The following is a 23,086-nucleotide window of genomic DNA, read 5'->3' as shown; positions in this document are numbered from 1 at the left end:
CCTTGAAGACAAAACATGTGAAAAAGGAGTTAGAACTACTACAGTGACCATAAGATGAGGCTGAAATATAATTATAGCACTACTCCAAGACAAAATTAGTATTTTGCCTTTTCAATAAAAATGACGTGGAGAATATGGCCCAAAGGCAGAATAATAGTATGACACCACAAATTACAGTATATGACATACAGAATTAGAACTTTAAGGGCATGGAAAAGGGATAAAGGGCAAAACCCCAAACTCATCTCCATCAGAAAACTGCTAAAGAACTCATGCATGAGGCTGACAGTCACATAGCAATGCTTTTAATACATCAAGGGAGAGTTATCACATGACTGAAACCTATAAGAGCAAACAGAGTCACTGTAATGAAAAATAGGAAGGACATACAATCCTGACATCTACAGATCCAGGATAGTCTCAAAAGCAAAACAGGCAACATAACACACTTTGAAGGTAATATTCTAAGGACTAAGTCTATAAAAGGAAAACAAAACAAAATACAACGTGGATTTACATAAAGATAGTTGACACAAAATTAACCTAGTAACTTTCCGTGACAAACGTTTTTTCTAGGCAAAGAAACACCAATCTCATCTCTCTGGACTTCTACAACGCATCTGGCACAGCACAAGACGTGAAATTATTGTCAGTCTGGGGAAAACACCATAGCACAAGAAACTTAAGGTAAGCAAGCAAAGAAGAAAAGTTGCATCAAAAGTGGAAATATTTGTCCAGAGGGAACCAATTAGCAACAATGCTCAAAGATCATTTTGCTTAAATGTTTTCAGTTGTGACATTGGCATTAATGGGAGAAACATCTAGAAAAAACAACTAACAATGTGATGTCTTTCATCTCATGAAAGACATCATCAGAAGAGACAGGGTCAGTGTGTCACTCGAGAGGTGGATGGCCTTATAGATAGGAGAAAAAAATAATCAAAACAACAAATGAAGAATAACAAAACACCACAAAGGACCAAGGAAGCTTCAGAAAAGATGGGTGGACTTACTTCTGGGGAGAATGGGAAGAAGTATTGTTATCAAACAAGGCGCAAGAGGAAGTCCATCTGGAATAAAGCGTATAGTTCTGGTTAAGTGAATTCAAGATGAATCAAAGCTGGAATGAATGTATATAAGAATTATTAGAATGAACACAGAAAGAAAGCCTATCTTCTGAGAGGAAATTAAACAGCTGGCTTGGGGAAAATAGGGAAAACAAAAAGCCAGAAGGGAATACGACTTCAGAAACATCCAAGCTATGTAAAATAATGGTTGATGCTGGCACAATAATAGGGAGATATAAACAGACCATAAAATGTTGAAAACTGGAAATCAGATGTTTTCTAGCTGTCTGAAGAATGATGTTCTGGAGAAGTCCTCCAACTTGAGGTGGGACGAGCAATTAGTTTTAGAATAGACTTTGATAAAATGTAAGATGTCTGCCGGAACCGCCCCAGTGTTTCAAGAGCGTTTCTTTTTTCCCCAGGATCATTCCTAAATAATGCCAGCAATTGTTAGGAGAAAACTGAAAACAATTTCCTGCATTCACATTTCCCAACAAGTGCCTCCTTCAAGCTTACATTTTCTTCTAGACTATATAGAGCAATTAGGTAACTGATACAAAATTTAGAAGCACTGAGTACCAGCATTTCCAATCACCGTAATATAAGCATTTATGAAAATTAAGCCACAAAAGAACTGAAACTTGAGCTAAACAGAAATTGAAAAAAGGGTTGGCTTTCAAAGTTATTAACAGTTTACTGTTTCTAAAATGCAGCCAAATTTTTTAAATCAGACTACTTGGATTTAAGTACCTACCTTCAGACAACCCTAACATTAAAGCCAAAAAAGTCCTAGTTTCCCTAACATTTTAAAATTGATTCTGATTTTTGCAGTCTCGTCAGTTACGTTCTGCCCATTTATTAACGTGATTTTTACACAGCATTAATATCTCTGGCACAATTTTCCCAAGAAGTGCCTGCTTCCCCACAGTGTTTATGCTGATTTAACTTGAGATACTTAGCTTCTCTGTCATCTGGCTTTCTTGAGTTGTATTAGAATTATCTTAATACATTATGGATTGTCCTGTAGCACAAATTAGTATAATGATTCATCTCTACTGTTACATTTTTGAGCTTAGAAGCCTCATTTTCACCTTTTATTATGTTCCCAGATTTGAGACAACTAATATAAATTACAACCAGATCCTGCAATCAGATTCATTTATACAAAACTTCCAGTTGTACAAAATCTCTGTTGGCTTTAATTGGTCTCCCAGAGTGTAGAAGATCTAATTTGATGGCTGAAATCACAAGCATCAGGTCTAAAATTTACAGGCAGTACTTTTTAGAAAGAACAATTTTGCTAAAGGAAGAATCTTTGTAAACTAGACATGAGATGTTGTTACCCTATGTATACTGTAACTACGCAACTTCCCAACTCCTTGTGCTCCCCCATCTCTTGTAAAAAGAGACTGGTAATTATTTATTCCTTTATTTGTATGGAGTTTTTCCTAGAAGGGCAACAGGCTTGCATTTCCGATTTATAGTGCAGTACTTTTCAGGTAAGGGGGAAACAGTGCTTTGCTAACGACGTGAACTGTTCCTGCAGCGCCCGTGGGAAGAACACCGACGGGAGGGCTGCACAGGCCGCTCCCTTCCCGCTCTTAACCCGCAGGCGACGGCAAAGGCCTCCGGAGCGCCCCGGGGCGGGCAGCCTGCGGGGGCGGCAGCCGCCACCTCACACCGCCACGGGGCGGCCTCCCCTGCCCCGACTGCGGCCCCGCCGGCCCCGCCGCGCCCTGAGAGCCGCGCTCAAGCCCCAGCCCCGCCGGTGCCGGTGAGGGAGCCGCGCCCGGCGCAGCGGGGCAGGACAAGGCAGGGCCTCCAACACGGCAGGGGCCCGAGCCCGGACTCACGTTCTTCGTCTCGTTGACCTCGTTCCTGCCCCTGCCGATGACCTCGCCGTTGTGCACCAGCAGACAACCGACGGGCACCTCCCCGTTCTCCAGCGCCTCTTTGGCCTGCAGGGCACACACAGGGAACGGGACGGCGTTACCTGCCCCAGCCACGAGCCGGGCTTCAGCCAGCCCCCGACCTCCCGCCCCCACCGGGAGGCCCCGGCCAGCCCGCTCCGGGGCTCCCAGCTCCCCTCCTGCCTCCTGCGAGGCTTCCCCCCGCGGGGCAGCGGAGCCCGGCCACCCGCACCCCTCGCGGGCCGGGGGAGGCGGGAGCCCCCGCGCCGGCACTGACCACGTCGAGGGCCCGGTCCATCCAGGCCACCGCTGCCGCCTCCTCCTCCATGGCCGGCACCGGCGGGGCGCGGGCGGCGTTTCCGGGGGGCCGGGCGGCGGGGCACCGCGGGCGGGGCGCTGCCACCGCCTCTTCCGCTGACGTGGGGAGGTGAGGGGCGGCCGGGCCGGGCGCGCAGGATGCTGCGCTCGCTCTGGAGTTTCCTCAAGCGGCACAAGAAGAAGTGCCTCGTCCTCGGCACCTTCCTCGGCGGTGAGTGCCCGGTAGCCGGGCCCAGGGGCCGCGGTGAGCGGTAGCACGGGCCGACTCCGTGCCGACCGCGGGGCCTCCCCCGCCGCGCTGTCGCTGAGGTGCTCCCGGCTCCCGCTGGGGAGGCGCCCCGGGAGGCGGCGCTCGGCCGCTGCGCCCGGCCGGCCCCCTGCGGTCAGGCGGGTTCCCGGCTGGCGGGCAGGCCTAGCAGCCCCCGCGCCCGCCCGGTGCCGGCCGCTGGCGTGACCCCCCGCGGTGCCGCGGGGCTGGCCGGCCTCGGCCCCGCACCGCTGCGGGCCGTGGCGCAGGGGGCTCCGCCGTGGCCTGCAGCCCTGCGCCTCGCTGGGGACAGCAGAAGGCGCCCACCGCCCGCCCGTGGGACAGTGGGGTGGCAGGGGGAGGCCTCTCCTAGGCAGAGAGGAAAATCTACGCGTCGTCCTTTCGGGCTGCCCGGGTGTGCTTACGGCGGGTGTCTGCGGGGTTCCCAACAGCATCCAGCTGCGCAAGGCGCGGGTGCCGCTTACATTGTAGTTCTTAGGACGGAGGTTGAACGCCTGTACTTCTAAAAGCGATTCGTGCGTTCAGGTGAATTGTCAAGTATAAACAACTGCAGACACAAAACTTTACGGGAGAGGAGGATTTACGTTAATTATTCAAGCTGTTCTTTCTTCCTTAAGGTGCTTGTCTAACCTGTAGGGTGGTTATGATTTGGTAAGCTCCTCCTTTCCTTGGAGTTATTATAGGGTTATTTTTAGTTGGAACTGGATTTAAAAGAACACCTTGGATATTTATCTGTTTAATAATAAAGTGCATATCTGTGCAGGTGGAGATTAGATAGTCCTCAAAAGGTACAGCCATGCCTTTGCATGCTCAATCATCAGATGTGTCTTATGCAAATGACGCAGAATTAAATATTACAGAGTTGTTAAAGAAAGTTTGTATTTCTTTATACGCACTAGAACTTGCCTGAACAGTTAAATATTTTGAGAGCTACAGGGGTTTTGCAGTACATTTTGTCTCATATTCAGGTGAGGTCTCTTGTGAAGGTAAATTGTATATACTTCTGACTTGCCTTGGTTGTTGTGCCCTCTGCATCCTTTCAGCATTAATTCCTTCTGCATTTTTCGCATATTAATACTTGATAATAGGTTAGATTATGGTAACTGAAGTACTTGTCGGGCCTATTCTCTGGCTTACCCCCTCACCTGCAGGTTTCCTGACTCTGCGAGTACAGCAGAATATAATGTTTACCAGTTTCTGAGCCACCACACTTACAGCCCACCAAGTTAACAGATTTACTTTATCGGGTTGTAACCTGCAAGCTGTTCCCCTTCAGTTGTCTTTGTGAGAATGGTGGGCAGGCAAACGGGAATAGTAAAATCATCGGTTGTCCCAGTTTCCACTAGTAAACATGGATTAATGTCCAAGTGGGAAAGCAGATATTGGGGGCCTTCTGGCTCTTGGTAGTCTTCGTAGCCTGAAATCATAAATTCATCGTGTATAAACAGCTCTCTGCCAGCCTGCAAACCATCCTAATATCACTGAATAAGCTTTTTCCTTATAATTGGTGCTGTTTATGTACAGTTCAGTGTCACTTTCACTGAAACATTACTGACTGGATAAGGTGCACTTAAATAAATATCAGGGACTAAAATAAAGTTAATTAAAGTATGACCAATCCATGAAACCCCCAAGATGCTCCTCTTCTAACAAGCTTTTCAAGTTCTGACTGGAAATACTGAACTATGCAGTTGTTGCCTAAAGCATTAGTACCTTTTTCCTCAGGCCATGTTGTATTTGAGGTCTCTGTAGAGAATTACTTTTTTGAATTTGATCCTTGGTAGTAAATCAGGGCATCCACAAGCAGGAGAGCATCATTAGCTGCCACCAGCTGCAACTTACACCATGGTATTTTGAGGCAGCTCGGGAGATGGAGGGATTTACTGCAGAATGCTGAATTACAGCTGTTCAGCAGCTGAATTGTGAGTGCTTTGTCCATCTGCATACTAGTTATGGATCAGACCTTAAAATAACTCCAGAAGCTATGGTAATGCCACCACCAATTAATCAGAACTCCAAGATCCACAATAAACTCATTCCAAAAAATACTGCTTGACTTTGAAAGGTACAATGCAACTTCACGCAGCTGCTCTTACTTGAAGGCAGAATATTTGGAAGTGGCTGAATGATTTAAGAAAAGCATCCAAATCTGCTGAGTTAATGCCAGAGACTAGAATCTGCATCTCTCTGGTGTATGTTTGCTTTTTTAAGAGCTGTAGGTGCATTTTCTGAGGAGGATGATTTAACAAAGAAAATGGGACATCACAAGGTTTAATGATTTTAAGTCTTTAACTGGCACATGGTCATACATTAATGTGAATATTTAATGATTTGTTAGACAATATAGTGTTTTATCGGTGTTGTGTTACTGAAGAATTATTGCACCACAATTCAAGTTGATTGGTAGCCTTTCTTCTGTTTACTGAGATGGATTCCTTGTGCACTATCAGTGGCTGTTATTCTTAGTGTAATTTCTGTCAATCCCAAAACTGCAACGGGTTTTTCTGCTAACAAAGATACACAACTCATAAAGTAGGAGCTCAAATAGAGGGAAAAGCAACTGAAATGGATGTAATTATCCCTTAACGATAGCGCAAGGTTGAGAAGACCTCAACTTAGCAAAGACCCAGTACAAACCATTTCTTCAGAAGTCTGTTCTTTTAGCAATATAAAGTAAATTGCATACTAAAAAGATTGAAATCTCTTCAGGCAAGGAAGATCTAGTGTTCTGGGGTTAAACCCACTAGAGATATTTAGAGAGAATGCTGGCATGACAGAGCTGCAAGGACATGTTACCTTCACTTGTTCTTATTAAGTAGAAACGACTTTACCACTTTAAGGTGACTGCCTGTCTCAGTGCTCAGTTAAAGGTGGATTTCAATGGATATTACAAACTTACTTGCTGTTGAAATTCTCTTGCTGCAGTAGAAGAGCAAGTTCTGGGTGTGTCTGCAACGTATGGTTCTGATTTCAGTGGTGAACTGTTGCTCAATTTTCTGCAAGCTGAAGGTTGCAGCAGGTGAAGAGCATTGCAGTTCAGAAATCTGTCTGCGTATCACAGGTTTTTTTGGCTTGTGTGTGCAGGGGTGTTAAGAACGTTTTGGTGGGGCTCGAAGGTGCCAAGAGAATAAGGCCTTCTTATTTTAAATATGGTTTTCAACCATAATGGGACAATTGTGTGTCACCTGATGCATGGCTTGCTTGTACATAAGGACAAACCACAACTTACATAGCTGTCAGTATTCTGGAAGGGTACAGGCTTCTGTGTGTCAGAGCAATTTCTACATAATAAAATTTTTTAAAATGAAAATTTGCCTTTAGTTTTATTTTCTGAGGGAAATATAGCAATGAGGGTAAACCAGGTCACATAGGGTTGTAAAGAGGTTTCCTGAAAACTAATGCCTTCTAGTTACCTATCCCACCCTTTTTCTCTCTCTATCCCACCTGTGAAGAAAGGAAAGAGCTGAGGGAGAGGTAAGCCGTAACTTAAGTGATGTGAGAAATATCCTACCTGTTTGAGGCCACTGGCATGAATGTGTAAGAGCCTGCAGATTTTGTTCGCTTACTTCCATTACTTACATTTAGATGGGAAAAGACTGTACAGTGCTGAAGAGAGCTACGGAGACAAATTAGAACATATCTGTCTCAATTCACTGTTAACAGATGAACCAAAGCGTTGCTCCCACAGGATATGGATGTTGTAGGACACTGGTTTAAACTCAGCCGCTCACTCACACTCTCCACTCCTTATCATGTGCTGCCCCCTGCCCCCACCGCCAGTGGGATGGGGAAGAGAATCAGAAAAGTAAAAGTGAGAAAACTCACAGGTTGAGATAAAACCAGTTTATTATTGTAATTTTTTTTTAATTATTAGTACTAATAAATTATAAGGAAAAGGGGGAAGAATAAATGAGAGAGAAAAATAAAACCCAAGGAAGACAAGTGACGCAAGTGAAAACAGTTGCGTGCCATGAACTGACTGATGCCCAGCCAGTCCCCGAGCAGCAGTGCCCCCCGCTGCCAACCTCCACCCTAGTTTTATTGCTGACATGATGTCCCATGGTATAGAATATCCCTTTGGTCAGTTGGGGTCAGCTGTCCTGGCTGTGTCCCCTCCCAGCTTCTTGTGCCACCCCGGTCTGCTCACTGCTGGTACAGTGTGAGAAGCAGAAAAGACCTTGACTCTGTGTGACTACAAAAGTAGACATGGGGACAAATGACTGTATGTTAATGTAATGTGAGAGATGTGGTGGGATAAAACGATTGGAAAAATCTTGCGTTCAAAAATTATTTGCTAATACAAAAAAACCTGTTGCTGTTTCAGTATGTTAGCTGCAAAATAAAAGATAAAATAAATCAGTACCGTCACAGTTGTGTTCTAAATAGATATTCTTGGCAGGGATCGATAATTTTTAGAGAAAAATAATCTAATTGTTATTTATGAAGTCTGATTTTGATGATAATTTAGTTGTCAAATTGCATTTTTTGTATATGGAAATATATATATTAAAATTTGCATCTAATCGGGTGCATCTTCCACATGGCAAGTGATCAGTGTGCCTAAAGTCTGAAGCAAGAGAGAGTGACTTCCCCATTTTTATTTTATGAGGCTTTTGGGAAATAAATGGAAGTGACTGTGGGTGTTCCGAACCGGTCTAGCCTGTAGTTGCCTATTAGAAAACCAATATGAATAGCCAGGGTTTTTTTGCAGTCATGAATGCTGGGGCACAAAGTTGACAAGCCTTTTGACATACTAATGATAGTTTTGAAGAATGTATTGAAAGGTTTTAATGACCCAACAAATGTAGCGGAATTCAAAGTCTTGGGGAATGTGGGGTTTGTTTGTGGGTTTTTTGTAGTTTTTATCGATCTGGCTTATAAAAATAGTTTTAAAACTTCCATCATTCAGCAACTGTTAAATGCCTCATTCATTCAGATACTAACTTTGAAATGTGAAAATAGAACTTTGAAGAAAACTGTGGCTCTGTGTTTACAGCCTTTGAAGTGGAAGTACTTGGTGGAAGTAAATAAAGGTTTGATATTCACGTTTCTCCTGTGTGCCGTTATTGACTTGGCAGAGTTGGAGCTGACGGTCTGTAGAGCAGTTTCAGTACTTAGGGAATTGTTCTGCAGTGGACAGAAGATGATCATCTTGTACAACAGTCTTTTTCTGCTTGGGTCTGGCCTACCTTATACAATCCCCACCTTCCCTGTCAGTTTTTTCATGAGAGAACATGGGAAGGGCTGGTTATGCACCTAAACAGGGAACTGCTGCTACTAGTGCACACAGGAGACCGCAAATGAACTTGGTACACAGGGTGTGTTGTAAGACGGTATCGGTGGAGGGGGAGAAATCCATACAAAGCAGCTTGCAGTGGGCAAAAGGACTGGGGGTAATCTAGACCAGGTGTCCTCAAACTTTTTAACCAGGGGGCCGGCGCGCGGATGCAGTGGCAGGCAGTCATCTGCGGCTGCTTGGTTCCCCCCCCCCCCCCAACCCCCGGCAGGGGGGTCTGTAAATACCAGGGGCTGGATTGAGGACCCTGGGGGGCCGTATCCAACCCACAGGCCGTAGTTTGAGGATCCCTGCTCTAGAAGATGTAGTGGTATCTTGAGGAGTGGCTTAGAAAGCAGGGTGGAGATAAGGAAGGATGAGAAGAGGACTGCAGGCAGCATGGAGAGAGATCTGAACCCCTGATGGTATGGGAAGAGCAGTTGGGGGAAACTTCAAGGGGATTTATGCTGGGAGAGGAGGAAATGTAGAGAAAAAATTTTGGTGGGTCTTCGCAGAAATGGAGATTTGTAGTGAAACTGATGAGGGATTATCGGATCTTCAAGGGTAGAAGAGGGGATCTGGAGAGTAGGAACCAGGCATGGTAAGAAATGAGGGCGACAGCCAAGCCCCACCAAAGCCAAGGTTCTTCTCACAGAAGTTTCAGGACCAAACAAAGGAACTGTTGGGTCTGTAACGTTTTTCTCTTACGTGATTTTTAAGACTTGGGGTTTACCTCTAACTTCTGCTAATTTTAGAAATATACCTTTTCTAAAAATTTAAATTTTCATCCATCTCCATACCTATGCATTTCCATTTATTTTCTCTATTTTTTGATTTTGTTACTCTACATTGTTTTTTCTTCCCAATATGTGCTTTAGTCTCTTCAGTACTAGTTGTTCACATTGCAGTAGTACTAAAAATGCCTTCTTTGAAAGGCAAGATATATCGTGTCAGGAAAGTTTCTTATGCTGATTCAAGTCATTACCCTTGATACTTTAATTAATTAATTTTGAAAAAATTATTTCTAAGTATTATTTTGTCAATCAGTATTAAAATACTGAAGACCCACATATACCCAGAAAACCCACTATTGCACCCTTATGGTTTAAAATCCAAGGAGGGGGCTGAAGGGGCCTTTCTCGCATTTTCAAAACAGCTTGTAATATGCAAATCTCTCTGTAGGAGTCTATTTACTGGGAAAATATGGGCAGAAGAAAATCAGAGAAATCCAAGAACGAGAGGCAGCCGAATACATTGCCCAAGCACGAAGGCAGTATCATTTTGAAAGTAATCAGAGGACATGCAATATGACAGGTAAGATAAGGAAATAGCTGCTGTTTGTGATAGGTGGAATTATTTGGAGATTTATACTACATGTTGGCAGGATGGAAGAAGAATAAGAAATGTAGGTGCATTCAAAATCTTAATTAAATGCTAGTGCATAAATAGTCATTTGCATAATAAAAAACAATCTGAAGAACAGAGTATTGAAGGGATTTCCAGGGGTTATCTGAATACTTGTCCATCTATAATGCATACAGATATACTCGCAGGTTACAATTGTTTGTTACTTCAGAATCATTTGTGTGTTGCCCTAAACTGCATGTGGTATTGAGGTATGAAACAGCAGCTAGATTCAAACAATACTGAATCTACAGCAGGATTACTTTACTCATTCTAGCATGTTGTTAGTAAGCTACACAGAGTTTGGTGAGTAATTTTTATTTACAAATAAGCATGTCAGCCTGTTAGTTCCCTGTGTTTTAACATGCAACATTTAAAAGGTACCCGACTAGCTGGGAAGCAGAAAGTACAACTATTCATCTTACAGCACTGGTCTTTGGATTTTTGAAGAGGAGATGGTAGAGCAGAATTTAACAAAATCCTTGCTATTGTTGTAGATACAGGCCATTCAAAACTAGTTCTATAAAATGAATCAGGCTACATTTTCCTGTTGAAATTTGTATTAGATTTTTGGGTGGCTGCAGATGTTTTCTGTGCACCTTGTTTACCCTGACCAATTGGTATCTCATTTTCATCTTTTCCATTTTGTAGTGCTGGCTTTAATTTTACTGCTAGGACTAAGTTTTTCTTTGCCCTCTTTGTATGAAGTACCTTCTGTATGGCATCATGCATTCTTGTCAAGATTTTTCATACTTTTTTTTTAGTATTTATGGTGTTCTGTGCACGCTTGTTTTCCATTTCCGGTTCCCATCATGTACCTTTCTTTGGTTTTCTTGTTGGAAAAAAAAAAACCCAAACCTCAGATCTTTTTCTTTTCATCTGGAGAAATGCAGCAGTGTAGATTTTCACCAGTTTTTCTTCTGGGGAGTTGAAGACACGTATATGCAAATATGCAGGGTGTGAGTACACATCCACAGCTAGAGCCAACAAAGGCATGTAGCCGCGTGGGGGGAGCATTGTGCCCAGTCTGAGAGGCGCACAGGTAGTTGCATTTCCGACTACTCTCGGAGTTCTGTATTTTGCTTATCCTCCCAGCTTTGCCTGTTGAGAAATGGGATTTACGTTGTATAGCAGCTATTGAGTGAGAGCTGGGAATAGGTTTATGATGATTTTTTTTTTTATGTTGACAGGGTTTTTTCTTTTTTTTTTCTTTAAATAACAGTGCTATCAATGCTTCCAACACTGAGGGATGCCTTAATGCATCAATTAAATTCTGAGAGTCTCACATCTCTTCTTAAAAATAGGTAAGACTGTTTTGTTAATTGTGTTAAAGATCACCTGTTTTGTGATAAGGGTTTTTTTTCAAATTATATATTTCAAATTATATATTTATGATGTAGAGAGCATGCAGGATTTTGATTTTGTGTCCCAATGAGTCACTAGTCTTTAAAGTATTTTGAAATCACTATATAAATATTTTGTGTCAGGTTAGATGTATTTTGATAGGTATGGCTGACATTTTCCAAGCATTACAAGAAAAAATACCTCCTTTAAGATGCTGCAGTGGGAGTTTTTTGTTGAAGCGCCTGTAAGATAGGCAGATAAAAGTACTTAGAAGATCTAGTCCTCTGTTAAACAGGACAGAGTATCTTGACTGAGTTGTTGATGATGTGTTTGTAAAAATGTTTATGTAATCTTATCAAGGTTGGGTGTGAGTAGCAGTAGAAAGTATCCAAGATGAGATTGCAAATGGATGTAATCTGTGAGAAGCAATACTTTTTTTTTCTTTTTTTTTTGAAGTTGAACAAATAGGAGCTTGTCGTACATTAAGAGGAACAGTTCCCTGTCAGAAAACACCTTTGGTTTCCTTACAACTGCAGGAACAAATAACATATTTTTAAATAAATAAAGTGCGTGATAGCATACCTTGAAAGTAGAGTAAGTTACTTGGCGTTTGGCATGGAGTAGAAGTGTTATGTAGGCAGTTAACACAGGGTTTCTGACTCACTCTAGACTGCCTTTCTAGTTTACCTCCCACTAGCTTATTTATATAACTTCAGCTGTCCAGCATTTAGTAGATTACCTATCCAGTCATTGTCTTTTTTTCAGTCAAAAAGCTCCCACAAGGCAACAGAATGTGCTATTTCAAGTGGGGATTACAGCCTGAACAATGTTTTTGTAATAGATTATCTGAGAATTTGTGATTGTAATTTAATATTATTTACTCTAAACAACAAAAATTAGGAAAAGTTAATTTTAAGGGAATACTTAATATCTTTTTCATAATAAGAGTTTTACTCAGCACAAAATTAACCTGAATGGACAGGAGATCTTGCGGATCACCAGATTTGTCTTCTGGACTGTGCAGCTATAACAGCCTGTAGTCTTTGAATCCTATGAAGACATACAATGCCTTAGTTTGTTCTCTGTAGTCTGTGTTCTTTTGTCGTAATACATCTGGTGTGTCTAACTTGTTCACCTGTTGAAACAGTTTACAGGTATGGTGACACTTGCTGAATTCCAATAATTCCAGTGAAAATAGAGTTGAGACTTTGATAGTATTATTATGCATTTTTGAAAACAAAGATTTTTTTAAATGCTGGTTACAGCAATGTCCTGTAAGCATTGATGTCCACAGTGGAGTTATGTCTTAATGCTTCCTTTTTTGACTTATGCTGAGCAAGTTTTAACTAGATGCTTGAACATTTTGAACTGAAAAGGTAGAGAAGGGGTTGGGAAGACATGGATCATGGAATCAGCCATCAGGACTCATGCCACTTCGAAGTAATTCTTTGAAGAAGCTCTGCATTCTTACGCTACAGATTTGTTTAACTTCCATTTGAGAAGATTGATCAAATGGCTCTGGACCTTTGAGTGCCGTTGTTGAATATACAGTAGAGTAGATGTGGAGACTGACCTTTCTTAATGTCCCTGAAGACGTGTTTTCCTTCTCACACAGTCTGTGTTATGGCTTAACATGTTACAAATCTATGTTACCATATGTTACAGATTGTGTTATGGCATAGGTAAACTCCTTTAACTTAAAATCCATTCACTTGCTTAAATTCAAACCCTTTTAATATCGTTTTAGTAATTTGGGGCAGCCAGTGGTAGGTTGGGGGTGTAAGCCAGCTGAAATCTTCAGTCTTCCAGAGAAATTTTTAAAGAGGGAGAGGCACACAAGACCGCAGATGTTCTTACTTTGTCCTCTTTTCAAAGGAATATGATTCAATGATATAAGGTGAAGTACCTGCTGCTGTAGCCTTGCAGGTGTTGCCTACCTCCCACCTATTCAGCACTTAGCTTATTCCAAACCTCTGGTGTTTTGTTTGCATTGGTTTTTGCTTCCATAGCAGGTAATGGTTTTCCAAATAAATAAATGTGAAATAAGAGTTGAGTTTTGAGTAGCAGCTGTGTCTTGAGTAAATTGCAGCAGATGAAGACTGAAAAATCCATTTCCATTGTTAGGCTTAATACTGGCAGACTTGAGCTGTTACCTGGCTGTTGCTTTGTGTTGTGAGGAGAAACTTTGTAAGCATGAGCTCTAGAAAATGTTTTGACGTAATAGGTGCAAATATAGTCGGCTTACGTTGATGTATTGGCTTCTCTTTCTCTCTTCAGTTGGCATGGAAAACTTACCACTCAGTAATAAATGTGGTTTTGAGTCCTGTTACACGTCTTATCTATAGAAATATTACTGTACTTTTTTAACAGTCTTCCCTTTGTTTTGCTTTAGAATAGCTTTTAAAACTGTAGATCTAGATTGCAAAAAAAAAGTGTATAAACTGGTTTTGTATGTGCCATGGTCCCTGTATTTCTTCCAGCTATCCTTTCTTTAATCTGTCTCTTTGCTTTTTGGAGTTGTAGACTTAGTTGTTTATTGTATCAGTTGATTTACATTATTTGATAGCAGTGAGCTTAAATAATGGTCAAAGTAATGCCAAAGCGCATGTGTTGTGCCTGTAAAGAAAAATTATTTCTGGTGAAAAGTGTATTTTTTTTATATAAAACTAGGTCTTTTTGTAATGTAAATGTAAATCTACAAAATGTAAAGTCTAGGTTAATCTAAACTATCTGTCATCAATATTGAAGTGTTAATTCTGATCCTAAGAAATTACCAAATGTTTCTCTAAGTGGCTTTCACAATATATGTCTTTCATGATATAGATATACAGTAGGCAATCTTTATTGACGCTGCTTAAAAGGCAAGAAGAATGATGACACTTTGGGGATGGTTAGCGTGCTCTTATCACTGCTGCTGCTGCTGTGTGGCTAACATTACCTCTGGATAGTAGTTATAAATCTGCGGTGTACCACAGGCAGTTCGGGTGTATCTGTAAAATCTACAGTGTTGCTCTTTTGACTGCAGAATACGTAAACTTCTAGGAATCGGTCAGGTCAGAAAAGTAAACACACCTCAACAAATGCAGAAAGATCAACTTGCATTTGTGTGCATGGCGCAAAACTTTTCCACAGATGGTCATGATCTCTTTGGGTTTTTGTGATTAAATCTAAACTTTAAAACTCAGTCAGGCAATGGTAAATCTTGCAAGAAGGTAGGATACAGAAATTCTGATCCTGTGCTTAGTATGCAAAAGTGGACCCAGGAAGCCCTACTGAACTGAGATATATGTTAAATGGATACAGGATTGAGGCCCCAGAAAAGACCACTTTGTACCATCAGTGGGCTTTTCCTGACTGCTTCGCGTAGCCACTCAAAATTGGTAATATAAGTGTATGATTGACATCACTAAATACTCCATTTATACATTGAAGTTTGAGTATCTTTTCTGCAACTTCATAGTGTATTGTTTATATACTGCTTTCTTGAATGAGACAAATCAATGTAGACATGAGTCTGGTCTGAACAAGTATAGTAGTTAAATGAGCTCACCTTAGAGCACTGCTATTTCATTTAATATATGAATTTCTAAGGAATATATACTTTTTAATGTTTAATGTTTCCATTTATGTTTCCTACAGGCCAGCAAACAAGTTAGAAATATGGGAGGATTTAAAGATAATAAGTAAGTGGAAATGAAAGATTCCATCTGCATAATATTTAGCATAAATTCAAAATGTCTTGCACACCCTTTAAAATGTTTATGCTAGGTTGTTGTTTCAGTAGGTATTAAGATAGTGTAACACACGACATGGCAAACTTCCTCCGTGCCCCCCCTCTCAAAAGCTCCTCATGAAGGAATTTTTCTTAGCCCCAGGGGAAGTTGGAAGTTCAGAGACAAAGGTGAAAAATTTTATTGGCCTTCATGTAACCCCAGTAAAGAAAACTTTGTGAAAAATTTCTATGCCATCACAGAAAATTCAGACTAGTTTTTCAGAAAGTTCCATGCTGAACCTAACAGAAAACATCAATCAGAAATGTAGGCGAGCCCTTACGTGGCCAGCAATTTCCTCTTTTCAAGCCTGTTGGAGAGAGCCACCATAGCAGTGGTTATGAACTCTTTGGTTCATCTCTTTTTTTTTTTTAATTATTATTTATTGGCTGATGGAAGCAGTGGAAGGGAAGGAAGAACAGTGAAGTCAGCCAATTATGTAGTGAATATTACTGAGATTTTTTTACTATTTTTTATTCCTTGGTACCATTTGTTATCTCTACTACCTCGCTGGTTTTGTCTTTTCTTCCTTTTGGTTTTGTTTCTCCTTTTCATAAAACCTTTACAGATCCTACATCTGATTTGGCTCCTTTCTTCCTGTGTCCTTGCTGCTCAATATTCATCTGTATTTATTCATGTCACTTCTTCCACACATCCTATGCTGCCTAGTGGCTGGTAGCTGATGCTCATTTTAACTTACCTCCTTTAGGTATTAGCTGCTCCTGCCTTAGGTAACTTTTTGTTCCCACGCTGCTGTTCGACGTTCTGTGTCTTAGTTGCGTGGTGAGGGCTAACATACCGTGGGTATTTTCTGGCATAATGAATAACGATAACTTGACAATACATCCATTTTCCTTCTGGAACAACTTGTATAATTTTTATTTTTTTTCCCAAAATAACTTGTGTAAGATGCAAAATAGGACTTTAAATGGGACACTTTAGGTGTAGCTCCAGCACATACTAGACTTATGACCATCTTGGGTATGTGTTGTGGAAACAGGCTATGACAACCAATGAGAGCAATGTGACTATTCAAAAATCAGCAGCACTTGAATCTTGGAGAGCACTCTCTTTCCTTGACTCTCCCTTATTTCTTTGACTTTGATGTTATTTTGTTGTCTCTTTTCAAGGTTTCACAAGAAGCATCGTAGCTGTATATAGTACCTGTATGCTAGTAGTTCTTTTGCGAGTCCAGTTAAATATTATTGGCGGTTACATCTACCTAGATAATGCTGCACTCTGCAAAAATGGCACAGTAAGTTTCTTGTTTTGTTTCAAAGGCAGAACTTCCACTTCCTTGAAAGTGAAAGATAAAAAGGGCATAGCTCAGGAGTATTAGAATGAAACCAAGGGTTCTTGTAAGAGTGGGAGATGTGGAAGCATTGCTGGAAGTAAGATATATTGATGTGTTTTAATAGCCTCTAAATTTGGGTGATTTGGTGATACTATTGCTTAACAGAATACTAGCAATATTGAAGAATACCTTTTGTCGGCATTTGTATTGCTCAAAAAAGGTTACCTCGTATCTAAACACTACCATAACATAGTTCCTTTGCTTTAATTTTTTGTGAAACAGTAATACTGTGTGAGTGATCCAAGATATGTATTCAAATGCATATAAATGTTTAGGTCTTCCTGGCACATACATTCATTCCCCCAGTTACATTTTCTTAGGATTAAAGGAGAAAAATGTTACTTTTGAAATTTTGACTATTTTGTTTAACTCCGAAAGGCCACCTACCTAAATGTCTGTTGGTGGGGCCAAAGGAGGTAGAAGACTTGGTTTTTGTTCATTATAGTATATCTATCACAGCTCAATAAAAATAGGTCAGTCCCACAGTAAGCAAGTACCTATTGTAGAGGGCAAGATCTGCAAATTGTTGGCTGGCTTATCTAAAATTAACGGATACAAACTTCGATTAGTTCTCATGTGCTGCCCTGTGATAGCTCCTGCTGAAAGTCAAGGAACAGCATGTCAAGGCAGGTCTAAGAAAAGTTTTCATTAGGGAGGCCAGGGCTGATGGATGGAGGTTGTGCTTCACTTTGTAAAACCTGAAAAAGCTTTTTTTTTGCTTTTTTTTTTTTTTTAAAAAAAAAAGGGCAAGATGAGTTTGGACTAGAAATGTGTTTCCTTTCTGTTATTTTTTTCCAGTAGAGAAGTGGGTTGACAGGGCCATCTCTGAGGCACTCTGGTGGAGTAAACTGACATCCTATCTCAGTTCCTGAAAGCTTCTTTTCTATCAGAAAAGCTTTTGTTAGGGTTAAGCATAGATACTCTATTCCACTGGGTTTAATTTTTGGAGAGGTGGAGGGTCTAGTTTCACCTGCAATGCAGTTTTTTAAGAGGCTTTCCTATACACGAATGAAAAGTGAAAGGTTTTACTGTGCCACTGAAGATGGAAGAGGGATCTGTATAGTATTGAAGAGAAGAATACCAGAGGACTTGTGAAAGATCCATGGGTCAATGGCAGGAAGAGAGTCAGAAGTTACAGAATTGCACGAGAATGGGAGAATTCATCTATTGCAGGGTATTAAAAAGATTAAGGAAATTGATCACAGTGGGTTTAAAATTATTTTTGCATTGTTCTCTACTGTTGACATGTCACAGAACTGTTGGATTTGTTTTCCCCACAGACACCACTAGCTCCTCCTGAAGTTCAGCAGCAATATTTATCAAGTATTCAGCACCTTTTAGGAGATGGTATGGTGCTTACTATGAACTAACTACGCTTATATAATTCTACTTTTTTCTAGATTTGAGCAAATAATTAGATTAATTTTGACACTTTCCTCCTTCTAGGACTGACTGAGTTAATAACTATTGTTAAACAAGCTGTGCATAAAGTTTTTGGAAGGTAAGAGTCTGTATTTCTCTGTGGTTAGCTTTTAACTTTTACTGTCATCACTGTTCCCAAAACAATGAGTTTTATTAGGAAAAAAAAAAAAATGGGGCGAGGAGAAAGTAAAGCATACTGACTTTTTCCAAAACAATGGTTTTACTATAGCAGGCTATGTCTGCCAGTGCAAACCAATATAGCAGATTGGGATCCCATTACTTGTTAATGTGTTATCAGGAGGAGGAGAAAGTGCCATTACTCCTTTTGCAGTCAACACTGTAGTCTTTCTCCTTTCCAGTATTTCCCTTAAGCACACCCTGTCTCTTCTGGAGCTGGAACAGAAACTTAAAGATATCAGGAAAGTAGTGGAACATAAAGATTCAAATCAGGTTGCATCTTACTCTCCCTTATGCCATTATCTGATGCCGGATGAAGAAAACCCCTTGGCTACCCAGGTACTTCTGGCAGTTTCTTTCATCTACCTTTTTTCATTCTGTGTTTTTTGTTTGTTTGTTCTAGGGAAGGAACAATGCATAACAGTCCTCCAGTTGGCCTGTGGCATCTGTGTGTTTAAGAAATGGTGATGCCTCTTCCATCATAAATCAATTATCTCTTTAGGCAAATTAAAGTTGTACTTATTGCAGATTTGATTGAAAACAAGTGTCATCCTCAGAATGTCAGCTTTGAGCGTGGAAACACAGCCCAGTTACTGCTTCTAGCCTGTGATACATGCTGTAACACAATGCAGCTTAACTCAGCCCTAAGCTAAATTGTGTTACCTTGTACTTGTGTACCAGCAAAGATCATGGGGAGCTGTGGTGTTCTGGCTGATGCACAAGAAGGTGACGGTGTGCTGAAGTCCTTTGTTGCTTTGGGCTGGAAAATGAACAGAAATCAAGAGAAAGGGATCTTTCTTGATTCCATCCCCAAATTAGAAAAATCTAATCCCAGTTGTAACATTAATTTCCTAAATTTTCTAAAGGTATTTGTCTCCATCCATACCACAGGCTGGAGAAAAGTCATTCTTAACTTGGTATTACAGTAGTACAAAGAAGAATGTTAGGCTTCAGTGTGCAACTGCTTGCACTTGACCCTTTAACTTAAGATGATAGGCAGTTTATTTCAGTTTTGGAGGTCAGAAGTGGAAAAAATACTTTGCTCAGTATGGTGTTTCCTGCTAATACTGGTTGTGGTAAAAAAAAAAATATCCTACAGTGACCATTTAAAAGGAAAATTAGAACACCGATCAAAAAGAATCAGATTTACAACACTAGATCTTTTCTTTTAAATAGATTTGACCTACACATCTTAATTTCATGGTACAAAACTCTTCTATTTCTACTCTTATTCTTATGATTGCCAATGGATTTCTTACTAAATAGTTCCTGTATTTGCTTTTTCTAGGCCTGTGGACTCACAGAAAGAGACATTGCTACAATTAAATTACTTAATGAAACTAGAGATATGCTAGAAAGGTATACAGAAATATCCTGTATTCATATTAAGCTCCTCACAAGTATTGTTTATGTAAGACAATTATTTTCATGTAAAAGCTGACAACTTTCATTTGTGAAATATGACCACTCTGCTGCATAAAATTTTTATATTCACTAATTGTAGACTGGGATTTTCAAAATCTGAGAGCTCTGAAACTTATGTGTAAGAAATAATCGTGCCTTAATGAGATGACCAGGATGTCCTTCCCAGTCAGACCCCCTTATCTCTTCCTCACCTTTTCTGTAGTTATGCAGGAACAAAGGAGTACTCTTCTGCTAAAGCAGGGTGAAGTGAGAGTCATTTTATTGGATTTACTTGCTTTGATAAAATGAACGCCAGTTTTGACTTACCAGAATTGATTTTTAATGCATGGTTTTGAGAGTGGTTGTATGCATCCTTTTACCAGAGAGCTACTGAAGTGAGGCTTCTGTAATAAATGCTGAATATGAGGGAACTGAGCCAAATACCCAACTACTTGTACAACTTAGCTGCTGGAGACCTGGGGTATTTTAAGGATAAGCCCCTTCTATGTCATTACTTCATAAGAAAGTGAGGCATGTTTTGGGTTTATCTGGGTTTTAGTAACCTTAGGGTGGAGTTTAGGTTGTTCATTGGTTTGCTGTGGAGTTACTGGGGAGGTGGTCTTTCTTGAGGTGGCTATACCAATGGCCTTTTGTCTGGGTCATACATCTTCCTGTATGAGAGGGACATCTGTAGCACTGAATACTTGCCGGGGGTTTTAGTTGGAAAAAATAAATCCCAGCGATCAAACTTTTTTTTTTTTCCAGTCCAGACTTCAGTACAGTTTTGAGCACATGTTTAAATAGAGGATTCAGTCGACTATTAGACAATATGGCAGAGTTTTTTAGACCTACTGAACAGGACCTCTCTCAGAATGGCTCTGTAAATAGGTAAGTGTTTTCTTTTGTTGTGGTTCTCATGTGAATAATGCTTTGGGTTCATAGTGAATTCCAAAAAAGGCAATTGATTTTCCTGCCTACTTGAAGTTCTCATGCTGGAAATAATTCTGCTTCTTGCTCTTCAAGAATGAATGAGGTTTCCTCACTGGTCAAGTAGACAGCTAGGAGTATTGCACGTTTCTTTCCACCCATGAAATTGCTAGAATTTACATGAGGTGTCTTTCCCACCGTTACTTGGAGATCTAAAAGTAGAAATCAGAAGACCTATACTTCCACTCCTTGCCTGAACACTGTACAAGCAGACTGCCTTTCTAGCTAAGGAGGGTTTACCCCACGGATGGTGACTACGGGAGTATGTGCTGCAGTGCCTGCCATGTGAGGCTGTGATAAAGATGCCATTCCCCTACAGTTAGCAGATAAGCGCTGTACACCCCTGACTGTCAGTGACTAGTTTTCAGGGAAGGTGGGTTTTACTGTGATTCTCCAAACAGATGTAGCCAGAGGACCTACAGAGCTTTCTTCACTGGTATGCTGAAAAAAAAGGTATTAACAATCAGGATCTTCTGCCTTTTCCTGGAAGACAGTTTAAAAACAGCTTTTATTTTGAAGTTAACTTTGGTTTTAAATGGTGCAGAGAGAATGTTAAAAATCCAAAAGCTGAATTCAAATCCTTGCAATATGATTGCTGAAATATTAAAATTAAACCCTTGAATACTACTAACTGGTTTTATGTATGATATTTTAATAACTGATGGTTCTCAGCGAGTAATGTTTTTATTTAAATACGTACTATTTACATCACTTAAAATATCCCAAAGGCTGTAGTTTGGCTGCCTGTCCTAAGCCTAGTTTAGGGTCTGAAATTGTGTGAGATTGTAGACCAGCACTTCTAACAACTGTTTACATACACACATGGAAAGACTCTGGCTAAACTATGTTTCTCTTGCGTGAGAAGCAAGTGTCAAACTGTGTAATAGGAACACCAATTGAAATTTGCTTTGATACTTCTCTATATTAAATGAAAGGCTTGCTAGGGAAAAAAAATACTTATCTGTACATTTTGGTTTGCAGTCTTTTGACTCTTTACTTTTGAAGTAGCAATTATTGAGAACTGTAATAATCACAGCTTAGCAGCTTTACTAATGTCAGAGCAGGTCTAGATCAGTATTTTTTGCTTCTTTTCTAGTCTTTCCAGTGTCAGTCTTCCTTTAGCCAAGATAATTCCAATAATAAATGGACAGATCCATTCAGTATGCAGTGAAACACCCAGTCACTTCGTTCAGGTAAGAATCTTGCTTATTTAAAATATCCCAAGTAAAATTTTGAAATGAATATTGTATATTTAATTTTAATAATATACTTCATTCGGTTTAATTTTAAGGGCTTTAAAAGAAAAAGGAGAAACAATTGGCATAACTTAAACTTTCTGTTAATTTCTATCTTCCAAAAATGCTATATCTAGAATTTCTTTCCTCTGCTAAACTGTGCAGAAGCACAAAAAGGTCTCTTGACTTGGTGCTGCTTGCAGTTCTGCTCATAAACCTTTCTAAAGCAAGAAATTCAAGTTCAAGCTCTGTGGGAGTGCCAGGTGCTTTTCTCATGATGAATTATGTACTGCAGCAAAGTCAGAATCATGGTGGGTGTATTGGATTAAGCAAACTTTTAAAATTTCTTCCAGGACCTGTTGATGATGGAACAAGTGAAAGATTTTGCTGCTAATGTTTATGAAGCTTTTAGTACCCCTCAGCAGCTAGAGAAGTGACCTGTACATTTATAGAAATAGATCGTGTATTTATAACAAATCCCTTGTGACTACTGATGAAGCTTGGGTTAATTTTATAATGATGTAGGAGTGGTAGACCAGCAGAAAGAACATTCTGAAAAAAGTGGCAGTGAGCCCATATTTGTTCTGATAGAATTCTGTTTCAAACGCCTATTACAAATATTCTTGTTGAAAGAATCATTGTATGTAAAGACTTTTCTATTAAAAAAGTGGTTAAAGTCTTCCATAATTCATTTGATTGTTTTTATTGCATCTGAAAGGCATCTGATGGCAGTATTACAACAAGTTAGTAAAAAAGCCCATTTGTTTGCCTGGAGCATGTAAGTTTTGGAAAAAACTAATGCTGGTGATCTAAGAATAGCACAGAGTAGCAAAATGCAGTAAGGCTTCTTTCAGATTTTTCTTTTTATAAAGGAAAACTTTTTTTTTCCTTAATTTTACAAATGTTATTCCAATGAGTGTCTCTTTCTTCAGAAAGCCTTTGCCAACTGATGCACGTTCCTCTTGTACAAGCTGGGGGCTGTGTGCTCTCTCTGTCACTTAATACTAAAGGAATGTGGATTTTTAGAAGTTCTCTTGTTTATGCTGTTCAAACAGCCACACTGTACACATTAACTTGTAAATATTTTATCTTAATTTGTATTAATTTTGAGCCCAGTTGTCCGTATTGTAATAAAATATTTTAATGTAAAA

At 40.2% G+C, this 23,086-nt stretch overlaps 2 protein-coding genes and 1 long non-coding RNA gene across 3 annotated transcripts in view; 1 reads left to right on the top strand and 2 right to left on the bottom strand.

Moving 5' to 3' along the window:
* The window catches only part of ADAT2 (adenosine deaminase tRNA specific 2), an 11,572-nt gene extending 8,177 nt beyond the window's left edge, over positions 1 to 3,395 (bottom strand). The window contains exons 1-2 of the mRNA XM_056344724.1: positions 3,255 to 3,395; positions 2,921 to 3,025 (exon numbers count right to left, since the gene is read on the bottom strand). Coding sequence (XP_056200699.1) covers positions 2,921 to 3,025; positions 3,255 to 3,305 — 156 coding nt within the window. The 5' untranslated portion in view covers positions 3,306 to 3,395. The remainder of the gene's footprint in view (positions 1 to 2,920; positions 3,026 to 3,254) is intronic.
* On the top strand, positions 3,366 to 23,086 carry PEX3 (peroxisomal biogenesis factor 3). Its single transcript, XM_056344723.1, has 12 exons — positions 3,366 to 3,506; positions 10,021 to 10,152; positions 11,465 to 11,546; positions 15,226 to 15,269; positions 16,487 to 16,611; positions 17,991 to 18,057; positions 18,157 to 18,211; positions 18,492 to 18,648; positions 19,598 to 19,668; positions 20,479 to 20,601; positions 21,797 to 21,893; positions 22,289 to 23,086. Exons 1-12 carry the CDS (start codon positions 3,434 to 3,436, stop codon positions 22,370 to 22,372), a joined length of 1,110 nt encoding a protein of 369 aa, XP_056200698.1. The 5' UTR covers positions 3,366 to 3,433; the 3' UTR covers positions 22,373 to 23,086.
* Positions 12,274 to 16,479, bottom strand: LOC130151932 (uncharacterized). The gene is made up of 2 exons (XR_008822809.1): positions 16,057 to 16,479; positions 12,274 to 14,202 (listed from the first exon to the last, which is right to left on the bottom strand). It is a non-coding gene; the product is annotated as an uncharacterized LOC130151932 (long non-coding RNA).

This window comes from Falco biarmicus, chromosome 6 (genome assembly GCF_023638135.1).
Source record: "Falco biarmicus isolate bFalBia1 chromosome 6, bFalBia1.pri, whole genome shotgun sequence".
NCBI lineage: Eukaryota > Metazoa > Chordata > Aves > Falconiformes > Falconidae > Falco > Falco biarmicus.
Note: the sequence above shows the minus strand (reverse complement) of the source record. Positions and strands in the feature narration are given on the sequence as shown.

Excerpts from the sequence above, each read along its gene's own strand:
- PEX3 (XM_056344723.1), top strand. The coding sequence starts at position 3,434 with ATGCTGCGCTCGCTCTGGAGTTTCCTCAAGCGGCACAAGAAGAAGTGC. Across the intron at positions 19,669-20,478 it reads ACTAGAGATATGCTAGAAAG|TCCAGACTTCAGTACAGTTT; the intron begins GTATACAGAAAT and ends TTTTTTTTCCAG. Across the intron at positions 20,602-21,796 it reads CAGAATGGCTCTGTAAATAG|TCTTTCCAGTGTCAGTCTTC; the intron begins GTAAGTGTTTTC and ends CTTCTTTTCTAG.